This window comes from Micropterus salmoides, unplaced genomic scaffold, assembly GCF_014851395.1.
Source record: "Micropterus salmoides isolate LMB-PRFRI ecotype aquatic unplaced genomic scaffold, ASM1485139v1 Ms_hic_scaffold_10, whole genome shotgun sequence".
In the NCBI taxonomy this organism is placed as follows: Eukaryota; Metazoa; Chordata; class Actinopteri; order Centrarchiformes; family Centrarchidae; genus Micropterus; species Micropterus salmoides.
The window spans coordinates 36,560,360-36,581,538 of record NW_024040041.1 but is presented as its reverse complement, the minus strand read 5'-3'; the positions used below and the strand labels follow the sequence as shown (position 1 = coordinate 36,581,538).

At 43.6% G+C, this 21,179-nt stretch overlaps 1 protein-coding gene across 4 annotated transcripts in view; it reads right to left on the bottom strand.

The window, feature by feature from the left end:
• crhr1 (corticotropin releasing hormone receptor 1) overlaps positions 1-21,179 on the bottom strand; it is an 82,553-nt gene that overhangs the window by 22,634 nt on the left and 38,740 nt on the right. For all 4 annotated transcript variants that reach the window (XM_038709594.1, XM_038709602.1, XM_038709578.1 and 1 more), the window contains exons 5-6: positions 16,628-16,710; positions 6,346-6,452 (exon numbers count right to left, since the gene is read on the bottom strand). In XM_038709594.1, coding sequence (XP_038565522.1) covers positions 6,346-6,452; positions 16,628-16,710 — 190 coding nt within the window. The remainder of the gene's footprint in view (positions 1-6,345; positions 6,453-16,627; positions 16,711-21,179) is intronic.

Below are 21,179 nucleotides of genomic sequence, written 5' to 3'. Positions count from 1 at the left end.
CACAGGTAACTGACCACACCTGTACACACACACACACACACACATACAGGTAACTGACCACACCTGTAACACACACACACATACAGGTAACTGACCACACCTGTAACACACACACACATACAGGTAACTGACCACACCTGTAACACACACATACAGGTAACTGACCACACCTGTAACACACACACACACACACAGGTAACTGACCACACCTGTAACACACACACATACAGGTAACTGACCACACCTGTAACACACACACATACAGGTAACTGACCACACCTGTAACACACACACACATACAGGTAACTGACCACACCTGTAACACACACACATACAGGTAACTGACCACACACACACATACAGGTAACTGACCACACCTGTAACACACACACACACAGGTAACTGACCACACCTGTAACACACACATACAGGTAACTGACCACACACACATACAGGTAACTGACCACACCTGTAACACACACACACATACAGGTAACTGACCACACCTGTAACACACACACATACAGGTAACTGACCACACACACACATACAGGTAACTGACCACACCTGTAACACACACACATACAGGTAACTGACCACACACACACATACAGGTAACTGACCACACCTGTAACACACACACACATACAGGTAACTGACCACACCTGTAACACACACACATACAGGTAACTGACCACACCTGTAACACACACACACATACAGGTAACTGACCACACACACACATACAGGTAACTGACCACACCTGTAACACACACATACAGGTAACTGACCACACACACATACAGGTAACTGACCACACCTGTAACACACACACAAACACAGGTAACTGACCACACCTGTAACACACACACATACAGGTAACTGACCAAACCTGTAACACACACACATACAGGTAACTGACCACACCTGTAACACACACACATACAGGTAACTGACCACACCTGTAACACACACACAGGTAACTGACCACACCTGTAACACACACACACACACACACACACAGGTAACTGACCACACCTGTAACACACACACACAGGTAACTGACCAAACCTGTAACACACACCACAGGTAACTGACCACACCTGTACACACACACACACACACAGGTAACTGACCACACCTGTAACACACACACATACAGGTAACTGACCACACCTGTAACACACACACATACAGGTAACTGACCACACACACACATACAGGTAACTGACCACACCTGTAACACACACACATACGGGTAACTGACCACACCTGTAACACACACACATACGGGTAACTGACCACACCTGTAACACACACACACACACAGGTAACTGACCACACCTGTAACACACACACATACGGGTAACTGACCACACCTGTAACACACACACATACAGGTAACTGACCACACCTGTAACACACACACACATACAGGTAACTGACCACACCTGTAACACACACACATACAGGTAACTGACCACACCTGTAACACACACACACAAACACAGGTAACTGACCACACCTGTAACACACACATACAGGTAACTGACCAAACCTGTACACACACACATACAGGTAACTGACCAAACCTGTACCACACACACATACAGGTAACTGACCACACCTGTAACACACACACATACAGGTAACTGACCACACCTGTAACACACACACATACAGGTAACTGACCACACCTGTAACACACACACAAACACAGGTAACTGACCACACCTGTAACACACACACATACAGGTAACTGACCAAACCTGTAACACACACACATACAGGTAACTGACCACACCTGTAACACACAGACACAGGTAACTGACCACACCTGTAACACACACACACACACACACACACACAGGTAACTGACCACACCTGTAACACACACACACACAGGTAACTGACCAAACCTGTAACACACACACACAGGTAACTGACCACACCTGTAACACACACACACACACACACACACACAGGTAACTGACCACACCTGTAACACACACACACAGGTAACTGACCACACCTGTAACACACACATACAGGTAACTGACCACACCTGTAACACACACAGACACAGGTAACTGACCACACCTGTAACACACAGACACAGGTAACTGACCACACCTGTAACACACACAGACACAGGTAACTGACCACACCTGTAACACACACATACAGGTAACTGACCACACACACACACACATACAGGTAACTGACCACACCTGTAACACACACACATACAGGTAACTGACCACACCTGTAACACACACACATACAGGTAACTGACCACACCTGTAACACACACACATACAGGTAACTGACCACACCTGTAACACACACACATACAGGTAACTGACCACACCTGTAACACACACACACATACAGGTAACTGACCACACACACACATACAGGTAACTGACCACACCTGTAACACACACACACAAACACAGGTAACTGACCACACCTGTAACACACACACATACAGGTAACTGACCAAACCTGTAACACACACACATACAGGTAACTGACCACACCTGTAACACACACACATACAGGTAACTGACCACACCTGTAACACACACACATACAGGTAACTGACCACACACACACATACAGGTAACTGACCACACCTGTAACACACACACACATACAGGTAACTGACCACACCTGTAACACACACACACAAACACAGGTAACTGACCACACCTGTAACACACACACATACAGGTAACTGACCAAACCTGTAACACACACATACAGGTAACTGACCACACCTGTAACACACACATACAGGTAACTGACCACACCTGTAACACACACACATACAGGTAACTGACCACACCTGTAACACACACACATACAGGTAACTGACCACACCTGTAACACACACATACAGGTAACTGACCACACCTGTACACACACACATACAGGTAACTGACCACACCTGTAACACACACACATACAGGTAACTGACCACACCTGTAACACACACACACATACAGGTAACTGACCACACCTGTAACACACACACATACAGGTAACTGACCACACCTGTAACACACACACATACAGGTAACTGACACACACACACATACAGGTAACTGACCACACCTGTAACACACACACATATACAGGTAACTGACCACACCTGTAACACACACACAAACACAGGTAACTGACCACACCTGTAACACACACACATACAGGTAACTGACCAAACCTGTAACACACACACATACAGGTAACTGACCACACCTGTAACACACACATACAGGTAACTGACCACACCTGTAACACACACACACACACACACACACACACACACACACACACACAGGTAACTGACCACACCTGTAACACACACACACACACACACACACAGGTAACTGACCACACCTGTAACACACACACACACACACACACACAGGTAACTGACCACACCTGTAACAGACACACACACAGGTAACTGACCAAACCTGTAACACACACACACAGGTAACTGACCACACCTGTAACACACACACACACACACACACACACAGGTAACTGACCACACCTGTAACACACACACACAGGTAACTGACCACACCTGTAACACACAGACACAGGTAACTGACCACACCTGTAACACACACATACAGGTAACTGACCACACCTGTAACACACACACACACACACAGGTAACTGACCACACCTGTAACACAAACACATACAGGTAACTGACCACACCTGTAACACACACACATACAGGTAACTGGACTAAAAGACGTCAGACAAAAGCACCTCAGAAATAAAGTATGTCAGACTAAAGCACGTCAGGACCAAGGCACGTCAGGACTAAAGCAGGTCAGGACTAAAGTACGTCAGGACTAAAGCATGTCAGGACTAAAGTACAAAAGACAAAAGCACGTCAGGACTAAAGCATCTCAAAACTAAAGTATGTCAGGACTAAAGTACATCAGACTAAAGCACGTCAGGACTAAAGTACGTCAGGACCAAAGCATGTAAGGACCAAAGCATCTCTAAACTAAAGCACATCGGGACTAAAGTACATCAGGACTAAAGCACGTCAGGGCTAAAGCACTTCAGAACTAAAGCACATCAGGCCTAAAAGCCGTCAGACTAAAGCACCTCAGGATTAAAGGAACTCAGGACTAAAGTATATCAGGACTAAAGCACTTCAGGACTAAAGTACATGAGGACTAAAGTATATCAGGACTAAAGCACGTCAGGACTAAAGCATCTCAAGACTAAAGTACTTCAGGACTAAAGCACGTTGCCACTAAAGCACCTCAGAACTAAAGTACATCAGGACTAAAGTACGTCAGGACTAAAGCATGTCAGGACTAAAGCAGGTCAGGAATAAAATACGTCAAACTAAAGCATTTCAGGACTAAAGTACATCAGATTAAAGCACGTCAGGATTAAAGTACGTCAGGGCTAAAGCACGTCAGTAAAAAAAATCTCAAGACTAAAGCACGTCAGTACTAAAGCATGTCAGGACTAAAGCATGTCAGGACTAAAGTACATCAGACTAAAGTACGTCAGGACTAAAGCATCTCAAAACTAAAGTACGTCAGGAGTAAAGTATGTCAGAACTAAAGCGCATCGGGACTAAAGCATCTCAACACTAAAGTACGTCAGGGCTAAAGCACATGAGCACTAAAGCATGTCAGGACTAAAGCACGTCAGGACTTTAGTACGTCAACTCAGGACTAAAGCACATCAGATTGAAGCGCGTCAGGACTAAAGTACAACAGACCAAAGTACGTCAGGACTAAAGCACGTCAGGATTTTAGTACGTCAACTCAGGACTAAAGCACATCAGATTGAAGCGTGTCAGGACTAAAGTACAACAGACTAAAGCACGTCAGGACTAAAGCACGTCAAGACTAAAGTACATCAGGACTAAAAGACGTCAGGACAAAAGTACGTCAGGATAGAAGCACGTCAGGACTAAGGTACGTTAGTACTAAAGTACTTTGGGACTAAAAAATCTCAAGACTAAAGCAGGTCAAGACTAAAGCACTTCAGGACTAAAGTAGGTCGGACTAAAGTATGTCAGACTAAAGTACGTCAGGTCTAAAGGATCTCAAAACTAAAGTATGTCAAGACTAAAGTACGTCAGGACTAAAGCACCTCAGGACTAAAGTACGTCAGGACACCCTAAGACAGATGACAGTACACCCCAAAGACCGCACACCCAAACACAAGAAAAGCAATCTAGTGTATGCGGTCCAATGCAGTGAGGAATGCACAGACCTGTATATTGGGGAGACTAAACAACCACTACACAAACGCATGGCTCAACACAGAAGGGCCAACTCCTCAGGTCAAGACTCTGCAGTCTACTTACATCTGAAGGACAGAGGACACTCGTTTGAGGACCACCAGGTGCACATTTTAGACAGAGAAGATGGATGGTTTGAAAGAGGTGTCAAGGAAGCATCTACACCAGGGTGGAGAAGCCGTCATTGAACGTCAGGATTAAAGCATGTCGGGACTAAAGAACGTCAGGACTAAGGTACGTCAGGACTAAAGTACGTCAGGATTAAAGCACATCGGGACCAAAACATCTAAAAACTAAAGTACGTCAGGACTAAAGCACGTCAGGACTGAAGTACATCAGGACTAAAGTACGTCAGGACCAAAGTACGTCAGGACTAAAGTACGTCAGGACTAAAGCACGTCAGGACTAAAGCGTGTCAGGACTAAAGCGTGTCAGGACTAAAGTACGTCAGGACTAAAGCACGTCAGGACTAAAGCGCGTCAGGACTAAAGCATGTCAGGACTAAAGTACGTCAGGACTAAAGTACGTCAGGACTAAAGCGTGTCAGGACTAAAGCATGTCAGGACTAAAGCACGTCAGGACTAAAGCACGTCAGGACTAAAGCGTGTCAGGACTAAAGCATGTCAGGACTAAAGTACGTCAGGACTAAAGTACGTCAGGACTAAAGCACATCAGGACTAAAGCACCTCAGGACTAAAGATTATGAAATCAATCCACACAAAGGTTCTGCATAGACTTCAACTTTTATGAACTTTGACATGCGCATTTGTGCAGTTGATCAGCAGAAAGGCGTCCTGACAGAGCTGAGCTCTGATTGGACAGAGGGATCATATCTTATTAGCTGTGTGTCACCATCCAGTTGTATTGAAGTTCATTTGTATCGTGCTGATATAATTGTTAATAGACTGGACACTTATGTCATTTTTGCCACCAAGCTACGCTAAGAAACTAACAAGCTTTATCTTTAATAATTTACATTGAATAAAAGGACTGAGGAACGGTCAGCGAGACAGACAGACAGACTGATCTAATGACAGGTAGATTACCTTAGTCTCATGAAGAGTATGAAGGCGAGCAGCAGAGCTCCCAGAGAGATACAGTGACCCAGGTAGTTGATGATCACAGCAACCTGGTAATGCACTTTACTCTTCCTCTGAACACACAGAAAACACACACACAGCAGTTAGTTAGTTGTGCTTTTTTGTTTGCACAGCATCTTAAATTACAAAAGGTCAGAGCAAGCTTGTAATGCTTGATGGTTTAGTGGCTGTAAGTGATAATACATATGCTGACAGAAGGTAGTCTACCTGAAGTAACATGTATAACCAGAACATCCGTTTATTGATGTAGAAAACAGTTTCATTTCACATTTTATTTATTCATGAGGACTCCTTTTATTTCAGATTATCAGATTTTCCTATGTGGGTCCTCATGATGAGTCGATGATGCAGAATGACATCGCCAAACTGCAATCAGTGAGTTACCTGTCTATAAATTCACATTTACTGTTCTTGGTTTGTTTGTTAAAGGTCAGTGTGACTATGAACTATGAAATTAATTAAACTATTATAAAACAAATCTTCAACTAGTCCCCAGACCTCAGTAACTAGTGTCCAGGCCTTAGCAAACTAGTGTCCAGGCCTCAGTAACTCGTGTCCAGGTCTTAGAAACTAGTCCCTAGACCTTAGGAACTAGTCCCCAGACCTCAGTAACTAGTGCCCAGACCATAGTAAGTAGTCCCCAGACCTTAGAAAACTAGTCACCAGACCATAGAAACTAGTCCCCAGACCTTAGTAACTATTGCCCAGACCTCAGTAACTATGGCCATCACCTCAGTAACTAGTGCCCAGACCTTTCTAACTATTACCCAGACCTCAGTAACTAGTGCCCAGACCATAGTAACTAGTCCCCAGACCTTAGAAACTAGTCCCCAGACCTTAGTAACTTGTCCCCAGACCTTAGTAACTATTGCCCAGACTTCAGTAACTATGGCCATGACCTCAGTAACTAGTCCCCAGACGTCAATAACTAGTGCCCAGACCTCAGTAACTAGTCCTTCAGACCTCAGTTACTAGTGCCCAGACGTCAGTAACTAGTCCCCAGACCTCAGTAACTAGTCCCCAGAACTTAGCAACTAGTCCCCAGGCCTCAGTAACTAGTCCCCAGGCCTCAGTAACTGGTCCCCGGACCTCAGTAACTGGTCCCCGGACCTCAGTAACTAGTCCCCGACGGCAATAACTAGTACCCAGACCTCATTAACTAGTCCCCAGACCTCAGTAAGTAGTCCCTAGACCTTAGTAACTGTTGCCCAGACCTTAGCAACTACACCCCAGACATCAGTAACTAGACCCTAGAGCTCAGTAACTAGTGCCCAGACCATAGTAACTAGTCCCCAGACCATAGTAACTAGTCCCCAGACCTCAGTAACTATTGCCCAGACCTTAGTAACTAGTGTCCTAGCCTCAGTAACTAGTCCCCAGACCATAGTAACTAGTCCCCAGACCTCAGCAACTATTGCCCAGACCTTAGTAACTACTGCCATGATCTCAGGAGCTCTTGCCCAGACTATAGAAACTAGTCCCCACACCTTAGCAACTAGTGCCCTGACCTTAGTAACTAGTGCCCAGACCTCAGTAACTAGTCCCCAGACCTTAGCAACTAGTTCCCTAACCTCAGTAACTAGTCCCCGGACTTTAGCAACTAGTTCCCTGACCTCAGTAACTAGTCCCCAGACCTCAGTAACTAGTGCCAAGACCTCAGTAACTAGTCCCTGGACCTCTGTAACTAGTCCCCGGACCTTAGCAACTTGTTCCCAGACCTCAGTAACTAGTGCCCAGACCTCAGTAACTAGTCCCCAGACCTTAGCAACTAGTTCCCTAACCTCAGTAACTAGTCCCCGGACTTTAGCAACTTGTTCCCAGACCTCAGTAACTAGTGCCCAGACCTCAGTAACTAGTCCGCCCATCTCTTTTGGTCTTTTTTGTGTTCTTTCATTCTTAACGTTTACTAACATGGTTCAGCCATGGCAGTGCTGTGTTCTGACTTTCCCTCTGTGTTGCTTTTGTTTTTATGAATAGAAATGATGCCACAACATGTAAACAAAACAACACCACCAGTCCTCAGAGTGTGTGTCCTCTGATAATGAATATTTATGCGACTTTCCATACACACACACACACCTTTCTCTCTTATTAATTATGTCTCTGTGATTGGACAGCAGCCAACTCTGCCATCCAATGAGAGCCGAGCAGGAAACAGGCGACAGATTCTCTCAGTGGGAAAGAGAGATAGACACTAACTGAGTTACATGACAGAACATATGGACACACACACACTGAGGGTCCAGATGGTTCACACTGAACTCTGGACGTCAACGTTCACACTGACGTTTCCATCCATGGATCCATCACTCTGCTCTCTGATTGGTTCAGGTTTGTTTGTGTGTTTGTAGTTCAGATGTGCTGAGCTGCTTGTTTCTTTGCAGCTGAAGTTGTGTGTGTGTAGAACAGTCAGACACAGAAACCATAACCATAACAAAGTCTTTTTGTGTCGTTCTCCAAAAGCATGAAAAATATGTCTCCTGTGGTGCTGACAGCTGTTGTCAGGGGCAACAGCTGCTGGTAAACTGGCCAAAGGCAAAGACTCAGGTTCACGTTCACTCCTTCACTACTTCACTCCTTCACTACTACACTCCTTCTTATGTAACACTTAGTGAGCAGCACATTCACATTTCTCACACTTATTAATTATCACATTGTTTTACAGCTGCTCCTTTTCACTGAAAATATAGTTACTAACCAAACCTCCTCATACCTCTGTAACTAGTCCCAGACCTTTAGAACTACTCGTCAGACCTTTAGAACTACTCGTCAGACCTCTGTAACTAGTCCCAGACCTTTAAAACTAGTCCTCAGACCTCTGTTACTAGTCCCAGATGTTTAAAACTAGTCATCAGATCTTTAAACTAGTCCTCAGACCTCTGTAACTAGTCCTAGATCTTTACAACTAGTCCTCAGACCTCTTCTGCTAGTCCTCAGACCTCTGTAACTAGTCCCAGATCTTTAAAACTAGTCCTCAGACCTCTGTAACTAGTCCCAGACCTTTAAAACTAGTCCTCAGACCTCTGTTACTAGTCCCAGATGTTTAAAACTAGTCATCAGACCTTTAAACTAGTCCTCAGACCTCTGTAACTAGTCCTAGATCTTTACAACTAGTCCTCAGACCTCTTCTGCTAGTCCTCAGACCTCTGTAACTAGTCCCAGATCTTTAAAACTAGTCCTCAGACCTCTGTAACTAGTCCCAGATGTTTAAAACTAGTCATCAGACCTTTAAACTAGTCCTCAGACCTCTGTAACTAGTCCTAGATCTTTACAACTAGTCCTCAGACCTCTTCTGCTAGTCCTCAGACCTCTGTAACTAGTCCCAGATCTTTAAAACTAGTCCTCAGACCTCTGTAACTAGTCCCAGATCTTTAAAACTAGTCCTCAGACCTCTGTAACTAGTCCCAGACCTTTAAAACTAGTCCTCAGACCTCTGTTACTAGTCCCAGATGTTTAAAACTAGTCATCAGACCTTTAAACTAGTCCTCAGACCTCTGTAACTAGTCCTAGATCTTTACAACTAGTCCTCAGACCTCTTCTGCTAGTCCTCAGACCTCTGTAACTAGTCCCAGATCTTTAAAACTAGTCCTCAGACCTCTGTAACTAGTCCCAGATGTTTAAAACTAGTCATCAGACCTTTAAACTAGTCATCAGACCTTTAAACTAGTCCTCAGACCTCTGTAACTAGTCCTAGATCTTTACAACTAGTCCTCAGACCTCTTCTGCTAGTCCTAGATCTTTATAACTAGTCCTCAGACCTCTTCTGCTAGTCCTCAGACGTCTGTAACTAGTCCCAGATCTTTAAAACTAGTCCTCAGACGTCTGTAACTAGTCCCAGATCTTTAAAACTAGTCCTCAGACCTCTGTAACTAGTCCCAGACCTTTAAAACTAGTCCTCAGACCTCTGTTACTAGTCCCAGACCTTTAAAACTAGTCATCAGACCTTAAAACTAGTCCTCAGACCTCTGTAACTAGTCCTAGATCTTTACAACTAGTCCTCAGACCTCTTCTGCTAGTCCTAGATCTTTATAACTAGTCCTCAGACCTCTTCTGCTAGTCCTCACACGTCTGTAACTAGTCCCAGATCTTTAAAACTAGTCCTCAGACCTCTGTAACTAGTCCCAGACCTTTAAATCTAGTCCTCAGACATTTAAACTAGTCCTCAGACCTTTAAATCTAGTCTGCAGACCGTTAAAACTAGTCCTCTGGCTTTTAAACTAGTCCTTGGGCCTTTAGAACTAGTCCAATACCTTTAAAACTAGTTTGCAGACCGTTAAAACTAGACCTCAGACCTCTGTAACTAGTCCCAGACCTTTAGAACTAGTCCCAGATGTTTAAGAGTAGTCCTCAGACCTTTAAACTAGGCCTCAGGCCTTAAAACTAGTCCTCGGCCTTTAAACTAGTCCTCAGACCTTTACAAGTAGTCTGCAGACCGTTAAAACTAGTCCTCAGGCTTTTAAACTAGTCCTTGGGCTTTTAAACTAGTTCTCGGGCCTTTAAACTAGTCCTCTTGCTTTTAAACTAGTCCTTGGGCCTTTAAACTAGTCTGCAGACCATTAAAACTAGTCCCAGACCTTTAAAACTAGTCTTCAGGCCTTTAAGTTAGTCCTAGACATTTAAAACTAGTCCTCGGACCCTTAAACTAGTCTTCAGGCCTTTAAATTAGTCCCTAGACCTTTAAAACTAGTCCCAGACCTCTGTAACTAGTCCTCAGACCTTTAAAACTAGTCCCAGACCTTTAAAACTAGTCCTCGGACCTTTAAAACTAGTCCCAGATCTTTAAAACTAGTCCTCAGACCTCTATCACTTGTCCCAGACCTTTAAAACTAGTCCTCAGACCTTTACAACTAGTCCCAGACCTTTAAAACTAGTCCCAGACCTTTAAAACTAGTCTGCCGACCGTTAAACTAGTCCTTGGGCTTTTAAACTAGACTTCAGGCCTTTACAACTAGTCCTAGACCTTTAAAACTAGTCCTAGACCTTTAAACTAGTCCTCAGACCTTTATAACTAGACCTCAGACCTCTTCTGCTAGTCCTCAGACCTCTTCTGCTAGTCCTCAGACCTCTGTAACTAGTCCCAGACCTTTAAAACCTGTCCGAGATGTTTAAAACTAGTCCTAAGACCTTTAAACTAGTCCTCAGGCCTTTAAACTAGTCCTCAGACCTTTAAAACTAGTCCCAGACCTTTAAAACTAGTCCAATACCTTTAAAACTAGTCCTCAGACATTTAAAACTAGTCCTCAGACCTTTAAAACTAGTCCAATACCTTTAAAACTAGTCCTCAGACATTTAAACTAGTCCATGGGCCTTTAAACTAGTCCTCAGACCTTTACAACTAGTCCTCAGACCTTTAAACTAGTCCCAAACCTTTAAAACTAGTCCTAGACCTTTAAAACTAGTCCTAGACCTTTAAACTAGTCCTCGGACCTTTAAAACTAGTCCAATACCTTTAAAACTAGACCTCAGACCTCTTCTGCTAGTCCTCAGACCTCTGTAACTAGTCCCAGACCTTTAAAACCTGTCCGAGATGTTTAAAACTAGTCCTCAGGCCTTTAAACTAGTCCTCAGGCCTTTAAACTAGTCCTCAGACCTTTAAAACTAGTCCCAGACCTTTAAAACTAGTCCAATACCTTTAAAACTAGTCCTCAGACATTTAAAACTAGTCCTCAGACCTTTACAACTACCCCCACACCTCTAAACCAGTCCTCGGGCTTTTAAACTAGTCCATGGGCCTTTAAACTAGTCCATGGGCCTTTAAACTAGTCCTCAGACCTTTACAACTAGTCCTCAGACCTTTAAACTAGTCCCAAACCTTTAAAACTAGTCCTAGACCTTTAAAACTAGTCCTAGACCTTTAAACTAGTCCTCGGACCTTTAAAACTAGTCCAATACCTTTAAAACTAGACCTCAGACCTCTTCTGCTAGTCCTCAGACCTCTGTAACTAGTCCCAAACCTTTAAAACTAGTCCTAGACCTTTAAAACTAGACCCAGACCTCTGTAACTAGTCCTCGGACCTTTAAAACTAGTCCAATACCTTTAAAACTAGACCTCAGACCTCTGTAACTAGTCCCAGACCTTTAAAACCTGTCCGAGATGTTTAAAACTAGTCCTCAGAACTTTAAACTAGTCCTCAGGCCTTTAAACTAGTCCTCAGACCTTTAAAACTAGTCCCAGACCTTTAAAACTAGTCCAATACCTTTAAAACTAGTCCTCAGACATTTAAAACTAGTACTCAGACCTTTACAACTACCCCCACACCTCTAAACTAGTCCTCGGGCTTTTAAACTAGTCCATGGGCCTTTAAACTAGTCCAATACCTTTAAAACTAGTCCTCAGAACTTTAAACTAGTCCTCAGGCCTTTAAACTAGTCCTCAGACCTTTAAAACTAGTCCCAGACCTTTAAAACTAGTCCAATACCTTTAAAACTAGTCCTCAGACATTTAAAACTAGTCCTCAGACCTTTACAACTACCCCCACACCTCTAAACTAGTCCTCAGACATTTAAAACTAGTCCTCAGACCTTTAAAACTAGTCCAATACCTTTAAAACTAGTCCTCAGACATTTAAAACTAGTCCTCAGACCTTTAAAACTAGTCCAATACCTTTAAAACTAGTCCTCAGACATTTAAACTAGTCCATGGGCCTTTAAACTAGTCCTCAGAACTTTAAACTAGTCCTCAGGCCTTTAAACTAGTCCTCAGACCTTTAAAACTAGTCCCAAACCTTTAAAACTAGTCCAATACCTTTAAAACTAGTCCAATACCTTTAAAACTAGTCCTCAGACATTTAAAACTAGTCCTCAGACCTTTACAACTAGTCCTCAGACCTTTAAACTAGTCCCAAACATTTAAAACTAGTCCTAGACCTTTAAAACTAGTCCTAGACCTTTAAACTAGTCCTCGGACCTTTAAAACTAGTCCCAGACCTTTAAAACTAGACCTCAGACCTCTTCTGCTAGTCCTCAGACCTCTGTAACTAGTCCCAAACCTTTAAAACTAGTCCTAGACCTTTAAAACTAGACCCAGACCTCTGTAACTAGTCCTCGGACCTTTAAAACTAGTCCAATACCTTTAAAACTAGACCTCAGACCTCTGTAACTAGTCCCAGACCTTTAAAACCTGTCCGAGATGTTTAAAACTAGTCCTCAGAACTTTAAACTAGTCCTCAGGCCTTTAAACTAGTCCTCAGACCTTTAAAACTAGTCCCAGACCTTTAAAACTAGTCCAATACCTTTAAAACTAGTCCTCAGACATTTAAAACTAGTCCTCAGACCTTTACAACTACCCCCACACCTCTAAACTAGTCCCAGACCTTTACAACTAGTCCATGGGCCTTTAAACTAGTCCTCAGACCTTTACAACTAGTCCCAGACCTTTACAACTAGTCCTCAGACCTTTGAACTAGTCCTCAGACCTTTAAAACTAGTCCCAGACCTTTAAAACTAGTCCAATACCTTTAAAACTAGTCCTCAGACATTTAAAACTAGTCCTCAGACCTTTACAACTACCCCCACACCTCTAAACCAGTCCTCGGGCTTTTAAACTAGTCCATGGGCCTTTAAACTAGTCCTCAGACCTTTACAACTAGTCCTCAGACCTTTAAACTAGTCCCAAACCTTTAAAACTAGTCCTAGACCTTTAAACTAGTCCTCGGACCTTTAAAACTAGTCCAATACCTTTAAAACTAGACCTCTGACCTCTTCTGCTAGTCCTCAGACCTCTGTAACTAGTCCCAAACCTTTAAAACTAGTCCTAGACCTTTAAAACTAGACCCAGAACTCTGTAACTAGTCCTCGGACCTTTAAAACTAGTCCAATACCTTTAAAACTAGACCCAGACCTCTGTAACTAGTCCTCAGACCTTTAAAACTAGTCCCAGACCTTTAAAACTAGTCCAATACCTTTAAAACTAGACCTCAGACCTCTGTAACTAGTCCTCAGACCTTTAAAACTAGTCCTCAGACCTTTAAACTAGTCCCAAACCTTTAAAACTAGTCCTAGACCTTTAAACTAGTCCTCGGACCTTTAAAACTAGTCCAATACCTTTAAAACTAGACCTCTGACCTCTGTAACTAGTCCCAAACCTTTAAAACTAGTCCTAGACCTTTAAAACTAGACCCAGACCTCTGTAACTAGTCCTCAGACCTTTAAAACTAGTCCCAGACCTTTAAAACTAGTCCAATACCTTTAAAACTAGACCTCAGACCTCTTCTGCTCGTCCTCAGACCTCTGTAACTAGTCCTCAGACCTTTAAAACTAGTCCTCAGACCTTTAAACTAGTCCCAAACCTTTAAAACTAGTCCTAGACCTTTAAACTAGTCCTCGGACCTTTAAAACTAGTCCAATACCTTTAAAACTAGTCCTCAGACCTCTGTAACTAGTCCCAAACCTTTAAAACTAGTCCTAGACCTTTAAAACTAGACCCAGACCTCTGTAACTAGTCCTCAGACCTTTAAAACTAGTCCCAGACCTTTAAAACTAGTCCAATACCTTTAAAACTAGACCTCAGACCTCTTCTGCTCGTCCTCAGACCTCTGTAACTAGTCCCCAGGCAGACAGACAGGCAGTTGGACAGGCAGACAGGTCTTCCTAAGTGGTTTGAGGTCAACAAACCGTCAGAACAAATCTCTGCCCTCTGTGATCCATTATAGATGCCAGTATCAGAAAAACACATTATCACCCAATAGATTTGTTAACTTCTACACACACTGTCTCTGGTCCTAAAAGTGTTTTCTTGTTGTAGAGGTCTGTGGGGACATACGTGTGCTCTGTCTCGGTCTTTCTGGACCAACATGAAGTCTTTCGTGTGTGAAGAGGAGCTGAACTGAATCCACTCAGACTCATGTTCAGGCTGTAGTGTTTGTTGTAGCAGCAGCTCTTTGTCATTCAGACTTCATCCGTCACGGCGACCTCTGTGTTCACTGAGGTCTGATGCTTTTTACTCTGTGATTCTCAATCTGATTCAAAGGGTCTAAAAAGATGATCTGAACTAATGATAGCCCCACATCTGGGGTCTGAATTCTGCTTTCCAATGTCCTACAAAAGACTGGAGGGAATGATCGGTGTACTGATCCCTGATGTTGGGCACTCTACACAGTAATACAGTTGGAACAGATGGTGGTGTTGTGGGTTCTCCCACCAGAAGCACAGGATGTTTGAGTTTAATGTGTTTCCTGTTTTATTTTGAAGTGGTTCAGTTTCATTGTCTTGTTTTGCCCTCATGCGTTCCACCCGTGTCTCAGTATTTCCTCCCCTCTTGTGGATTTAAGTCTTGGTCTCCCTGTTGTTTGTTGCCAGGTCAAATCGGCAGATCAAATCACTGTGCGTCAGGAGCTCAGCCCTGTTTCTTCTTCTGGATTCATGTTGCCTTCTTTTGGACTGCCTGCCTCACTTATAAGTTCCGCCTTGTATCATTAAATTATGTGAAGCTGCGTCTGCTCTGCCCGGGTCTACATCGCTTGTTTTCCCAACCTGTTCTCATCCCAGGGTGTCACCTATGGACGCCCTTTAGCTTTGTCTTTGTACGTGTAGGGCTCAGCAGTCAACTAAGCAACAACAAAAATGCAACATCATGGTTTAGGCACCAAACCACTACTTGGTGAGGTTAGGCTGAGAGTTATGAAACTTAAGCGACATCACTAAAAGGAACCAAAGTTGACTTTTGGTCTGCTGGGTGAAAGTCCGGTTTTGGTCCCACCAGTCCATCCTTTCTCGCAGTTCCCTGTTATTTATATTAGTACCTTTAGCATTACCTATGGGGCCACAGGCTGCCATGTGTGTTGGTACTTGAAGCCAAAGTATGTGACAGGGCGTATTCTCCGCTCTGGGAATGAGACCGAGCTGCTGTCCTTGTCGTGCTGAAGCTAAACGAGTTTCTCTCAGGCAGACGGATGAAACACAGCAACATGCAGTTTGTTGATGTGCCTCCAAGTTTTGAAGCTACTGATCAAATCCATGTACTGTTCCTATTATTGTCTTTAATTGTTTTTTTTGCTTTAGTAACAGCTGCAGACCTAAAGACACATTCAGAACCAGGTTCATAAGGAGCAGGTATGAAGGTGATGAGACAATGCAAAGAGAAACATGCTCAGCTTGTTGGACACCTCACTAAATGATTCACTATGTGTTTGGTCTGTTAATCCAGCACGTTTCCTCCCTCGGCAGCCGATCAGTCAGAAGTGACAGGCTAATGAGAGTATTGATCAGAGTGTGGTGACCGGTGTCTCACCAGGACGATGATCTCGGTGCACTGACTGTAGTTTCCTCGAGGAGCCCAGCTGCCGTTAGACTGGCACTCTCTGTAAACCCGGTCTGCGAACACAGAGGGAGGATAATGATTACTGGAACATTAATGTTTAAGGTTACAGCTGATTCCTGGAGCGAGGACGCAGCTCAGAGTGAAAAACAAACATCCACACTTTCTGGTTAATGTGATGCTGTTCAATCAGCTGGTGAAGATCATGTGATGGACCTGGTGGTGAGATTGTTGTTTGAACAGTGGTGGAAGAAGACAAAAGCCCCGTTTGGATGATCATGTTTACATTAAAAATACTCCCTCTGACATGTAGTGCAGTAGAAGTATAAAGGAAACTTTCCAACACGTCCTCACAGCTGAAACCACGTACATGGTTTGGATTATGGGGGGGGTTGGGGGGGTTGACCCTCCTACTTAATGTTTGGACCCCCTGAAAGCGGCGCAGGAGTAGTTCATGGGGTCTTTCTTACCTGTCACTGTAAGTATTACAATATATTTCCCATACTCATGCCTTATATTCAAGAATCTTGAAATGCATTTTTCAGACACCCCTAAAATGGACCGTACCATTTCCAGCTGCTCCAGTCAGTCCACGCTGTAGGTCAGAAGCTATCTAGCTGCTTTAACACACTTAACTTTCCAACCTTCAGAGATTTGTAATCAGCATTTATTTGACTTTAAATGAGCCGTGTGATGTTAGCTAGCTGAGAGCCCATCCTGTCATTTCACTACCACTATATCATATATCATGTCAGCCAACACTGGTGCTCAGGCGTGAGCAGTGAAACTGAGGATCAGTTATTGATTCATCAATATAGAGTTTATTATATATCTTTCTTTCTGCAACAAGCATGATGTTTGTTTTCACTCTGGAATTCAGGAGTTTTACCTGCCCAGGTAAATGTTAAAATCCAGGTTTTTACTTCAAATGTTTTCAGTTTTATTTATACAGCACCAATTCATAACAAAAGGCATCTCATTGCACGTTTTATGAAGCAGGTCTACACAGTCTCTGTTTGGTATTATTTACAGAGAGCCAAAAATTCCCAATTCCCCAACAGTGCAGGACAACTGCTTTATTATTATTATTTCATTCCCAGTCAACATGAGCAGGAGGAAAGGAGATATGTGCTAACAAGGAGTAAGCTGCAACTTAAACTGGATCAGAATGATAAGAAGTAGGGATCAGAGATGATAATGCGGACTGTATTTTATGATAGCGTCTTTGGTTCTGGTGCAGCACTGGGTGGGTCTGTCTTGAGCCTTTGTGGGTCCTATAGTAATAGTACTAATAGTGACCTCTGACTACAGAAGTTGTCCAAATCGACTGAAATATGAATCCATCTGGTGCCATAAGCAGCTACAGCGTAACCACGGTAACGCCAGAGCTGTAATTTGGTCACTGTAACTGCCCCCCCCCCCTCCAACGCCGCCCTCCTGTTTGTGGGATGTCGGCTTCTCATCCAGCTGGCCAGGGTGGATCAATAAGTCCGGGTTTAGCTGTTCCGCTGTCTGATGAGCTGCCTGATCTACGCCTCCTCAGCACCGAGCGACAGCTAGCTCATTAGCCTGTTAGCTGAGGCAGCCAATCACAGGCCGGAGGATTTCTAGGTGTATGAAGAGGTGATGATGATGATGAGGAGGAGGAGGATGAAGGTGGAGTGAGACATGAGCTCCAGCTGGCTTACAGACACACACACACACAGATGACTCATGTTATTAAGTCAGATCAACAACTAAACCTCTAATTAAACAGGATATTTACTGCCCCCCCCCCCCCCCCCCCCCCCCACACACACACACACCACACACACACACACACACACACACACACACACACGCACACACACGCACACACGCACACACACGCACACACACACACACACACGCACACACACACAGACACACGCACACACACACACGCACACACTGTAGGACTGTAATGCCGCCAGTTGGCAGGATGTAAACAGTCAGCAGCTCCTCCTCTGCTTCTCTTCTTCTCTTCTCTTCTGTTGTTGAATGTCAGTGAGACCACAGAATGCTAAGCTGTGACTGGCTCACACTTAATTGGCATTACCTGATTGGATGACGACTGTTTGTCTTACTGTCTGACTGTCTGAATGTTTGTCTGTCTGTTTGTCTTACTGTCTGTCTGTCTGACTGTTTGTCTGTCTGTCTGAATGTTTGTTTTGTCTGTCTGTCTGACTGAATGTTTGTCTGTCTTACTGTCTGTCTGACTGTTTGTCTGTCTGTTTGTCTTACTGTCTGTCTGTCTGACTGTTTGTCTTACTGTCTGACTGTCTGAATGTTTGTCTGTCTGTTTGTCTTACTGTCTGTCTGTCTGACTGTTTGTCTGTCTGTCTGAATGTTTGTTTTGTCTGTCTGTCTGACTGAATATTTGTCTGTCTGTTTGTCTTACTGTCTGTCTGTCTGACTGTTTGTCTGTCTGTTTGTCTTACTGTCTGTCTGTCTGACTGACTCCCTGTCTGTCTGAATGTTTGTTTTGTTTGTCTGTCTGTCTGACTGACTCCCTGTCTGTCTGAATGTTTGTCTGTCTTACTGTCTGTCTGACTGTTTGTCTGACTGTTTGTTTTACTGTCTGTCTGTCTGAATGTTTGTCTGTCTTACTGTCTGTCTGACTGTTTGTCTGTCTGTTTGTCTTACTGTCTGTCTGACTGTTTGTCTGTCTGTTTGTCTTACTGTCTGTCTGTCTGAATGTTTGTCTGTCTTACTGTCTGTCTGACTGTTTGTCTGACTGTTTGTCTTACTGTCTGACTGTCTGACTGTTTGTCTGTCTTACTGTCTGTCTGACTGTTTGTCTGTCTGTTTGTCTTACTGTCTGTCTGTCTGACTGTTTGTCTGTCTGTTTGTCTTACTGTCTGTCTGTCTGACTGACTCCCTGTCTGTCTGAATGTTTGTTTTGTTTGTCTGTCTGTCTGACTGACTCCCTGTCTGTCTGAATGTTTGTCTGTCTTACTGTCTGTCTGACTGTTTGTCTGACTGTTTGTTTTACTGTCTGTCTGTCTGAATGTTTGTCTGTCTTACTGTCTGTCTGACTGTTTGTCTGTCTGTTTGTCTTACTGTCTGTCTGACTGTTTGTCTGTCTGTTTGTCTTACTGTCTGTCTGTCTGAATGTTTGTCTGTCTTACTGTCTGTCTGACTGTTTGTCTGACTGTTTGTCTTACTGTCTGACTGTCTGACTGTTTGTCTGTCTTACTGTCTGTCTGACTGTTTGTCTGTCTGTTTGTCTTACTGTCTGTCTGTCTGACTGTTTGTCTGTCTTACTGTCTGTCTGACTGTTTGTCTGACTGTTTGTCTTACTGTCTGTCTGTCTGAATGTTTGTCTGTCTTACTGTCTGTCTGACTGTTTGTCTGTCTGTTTGTCTTACTGTCTGACTGTCTGACTGTTTGTCTGTCTGTTTGTCTTACTGTCTGTCTGTCTGACTGACTCCCTGTCTGTCTGAATGTTTGTCTGTCTGTCTGTCTGACTGACTCCCTGTCTGTCTGAATGTTTGTCTGTCTTACTGTCTGTCTGACTGTTTGTCTGACTGTTTGTCTTACTGTCTGTCTGTCTGAATGTTTGTCTGTCTTACTGTCTGTCTGACTGTTTGTCTGTCTGTTTGTCTTACTGTCTGTCTGTCTGAATGTTTGTCTGTCTTACTGTCTGTCTGACTGTTTGTCTGTCTGTTTGTCTTACTGTCTGACTGTCTGACTGTTTGTCTGTCTTACTGTCTGTCTGACTGTTTGTCTGTCTGTTTGTCTTACTGTCTGTCTGTCTGAATGTTTGTCTGTCTTACTGTCTGTCTGACTGTTTGTCTGACTGTTTGTCTTACTGTCTGTCTATCTGTTTGTCTTACTGTCTGACTGTCTGACTGTCTGACTGTTTGTCTGTCTGTTTGTCTTACTGTCTGTCTGTCTGACTGACTCCCTGTCTGTCTGAATGTTTGTCTGTCTGTCTGTCTGTCTGACTGACTGACTTCCTGTCTGTCTGTTTGTTTTGTTTGTCTGTCTGTCTGACTGACTCCCTGTCTGTCTGAATGTTTGTCTGTCTTACTGTCTGTCTGACTGTTTGTCTGACTGTTTGTCTTACTGTCTGTCTGTCTGAATGTTTGTCTGTCTTACTGTCTGTCTGACTGTTTGTCTGTCTGTTTGTCTGTCTGTTTGTCTTACTGTCTGACAGTTTGTCTGTCTGTTTGTCTTACTGTCTGTCTGTCTGTCTGTCTGACTGACTCCCTGTCTGTCTGAATGTTTGTCTGTCTTACTGTCTGTCTGACTGTTTGTCTAACTGTTTGTCTTACTGTCTGTCTGTCTGAATGTTTGTCTGTCTTACTGTCTGTCTGACTGTTTGTCTGTCTGTTTGTCTTACTGTCTGTCTGTCTGACTGTTTGTCTGTCTGTTTGTCTTACTGTCTGTCTGTCTGTCTGACTGACTCCCTGTCTGTCTGAATGTTTGCCTGTCTGTCTGTCTGTCTGACTGACTGACTTCCTGTCTGTCTGTTTGTTTTGTTTGTCTGTCTGTCTGTCTG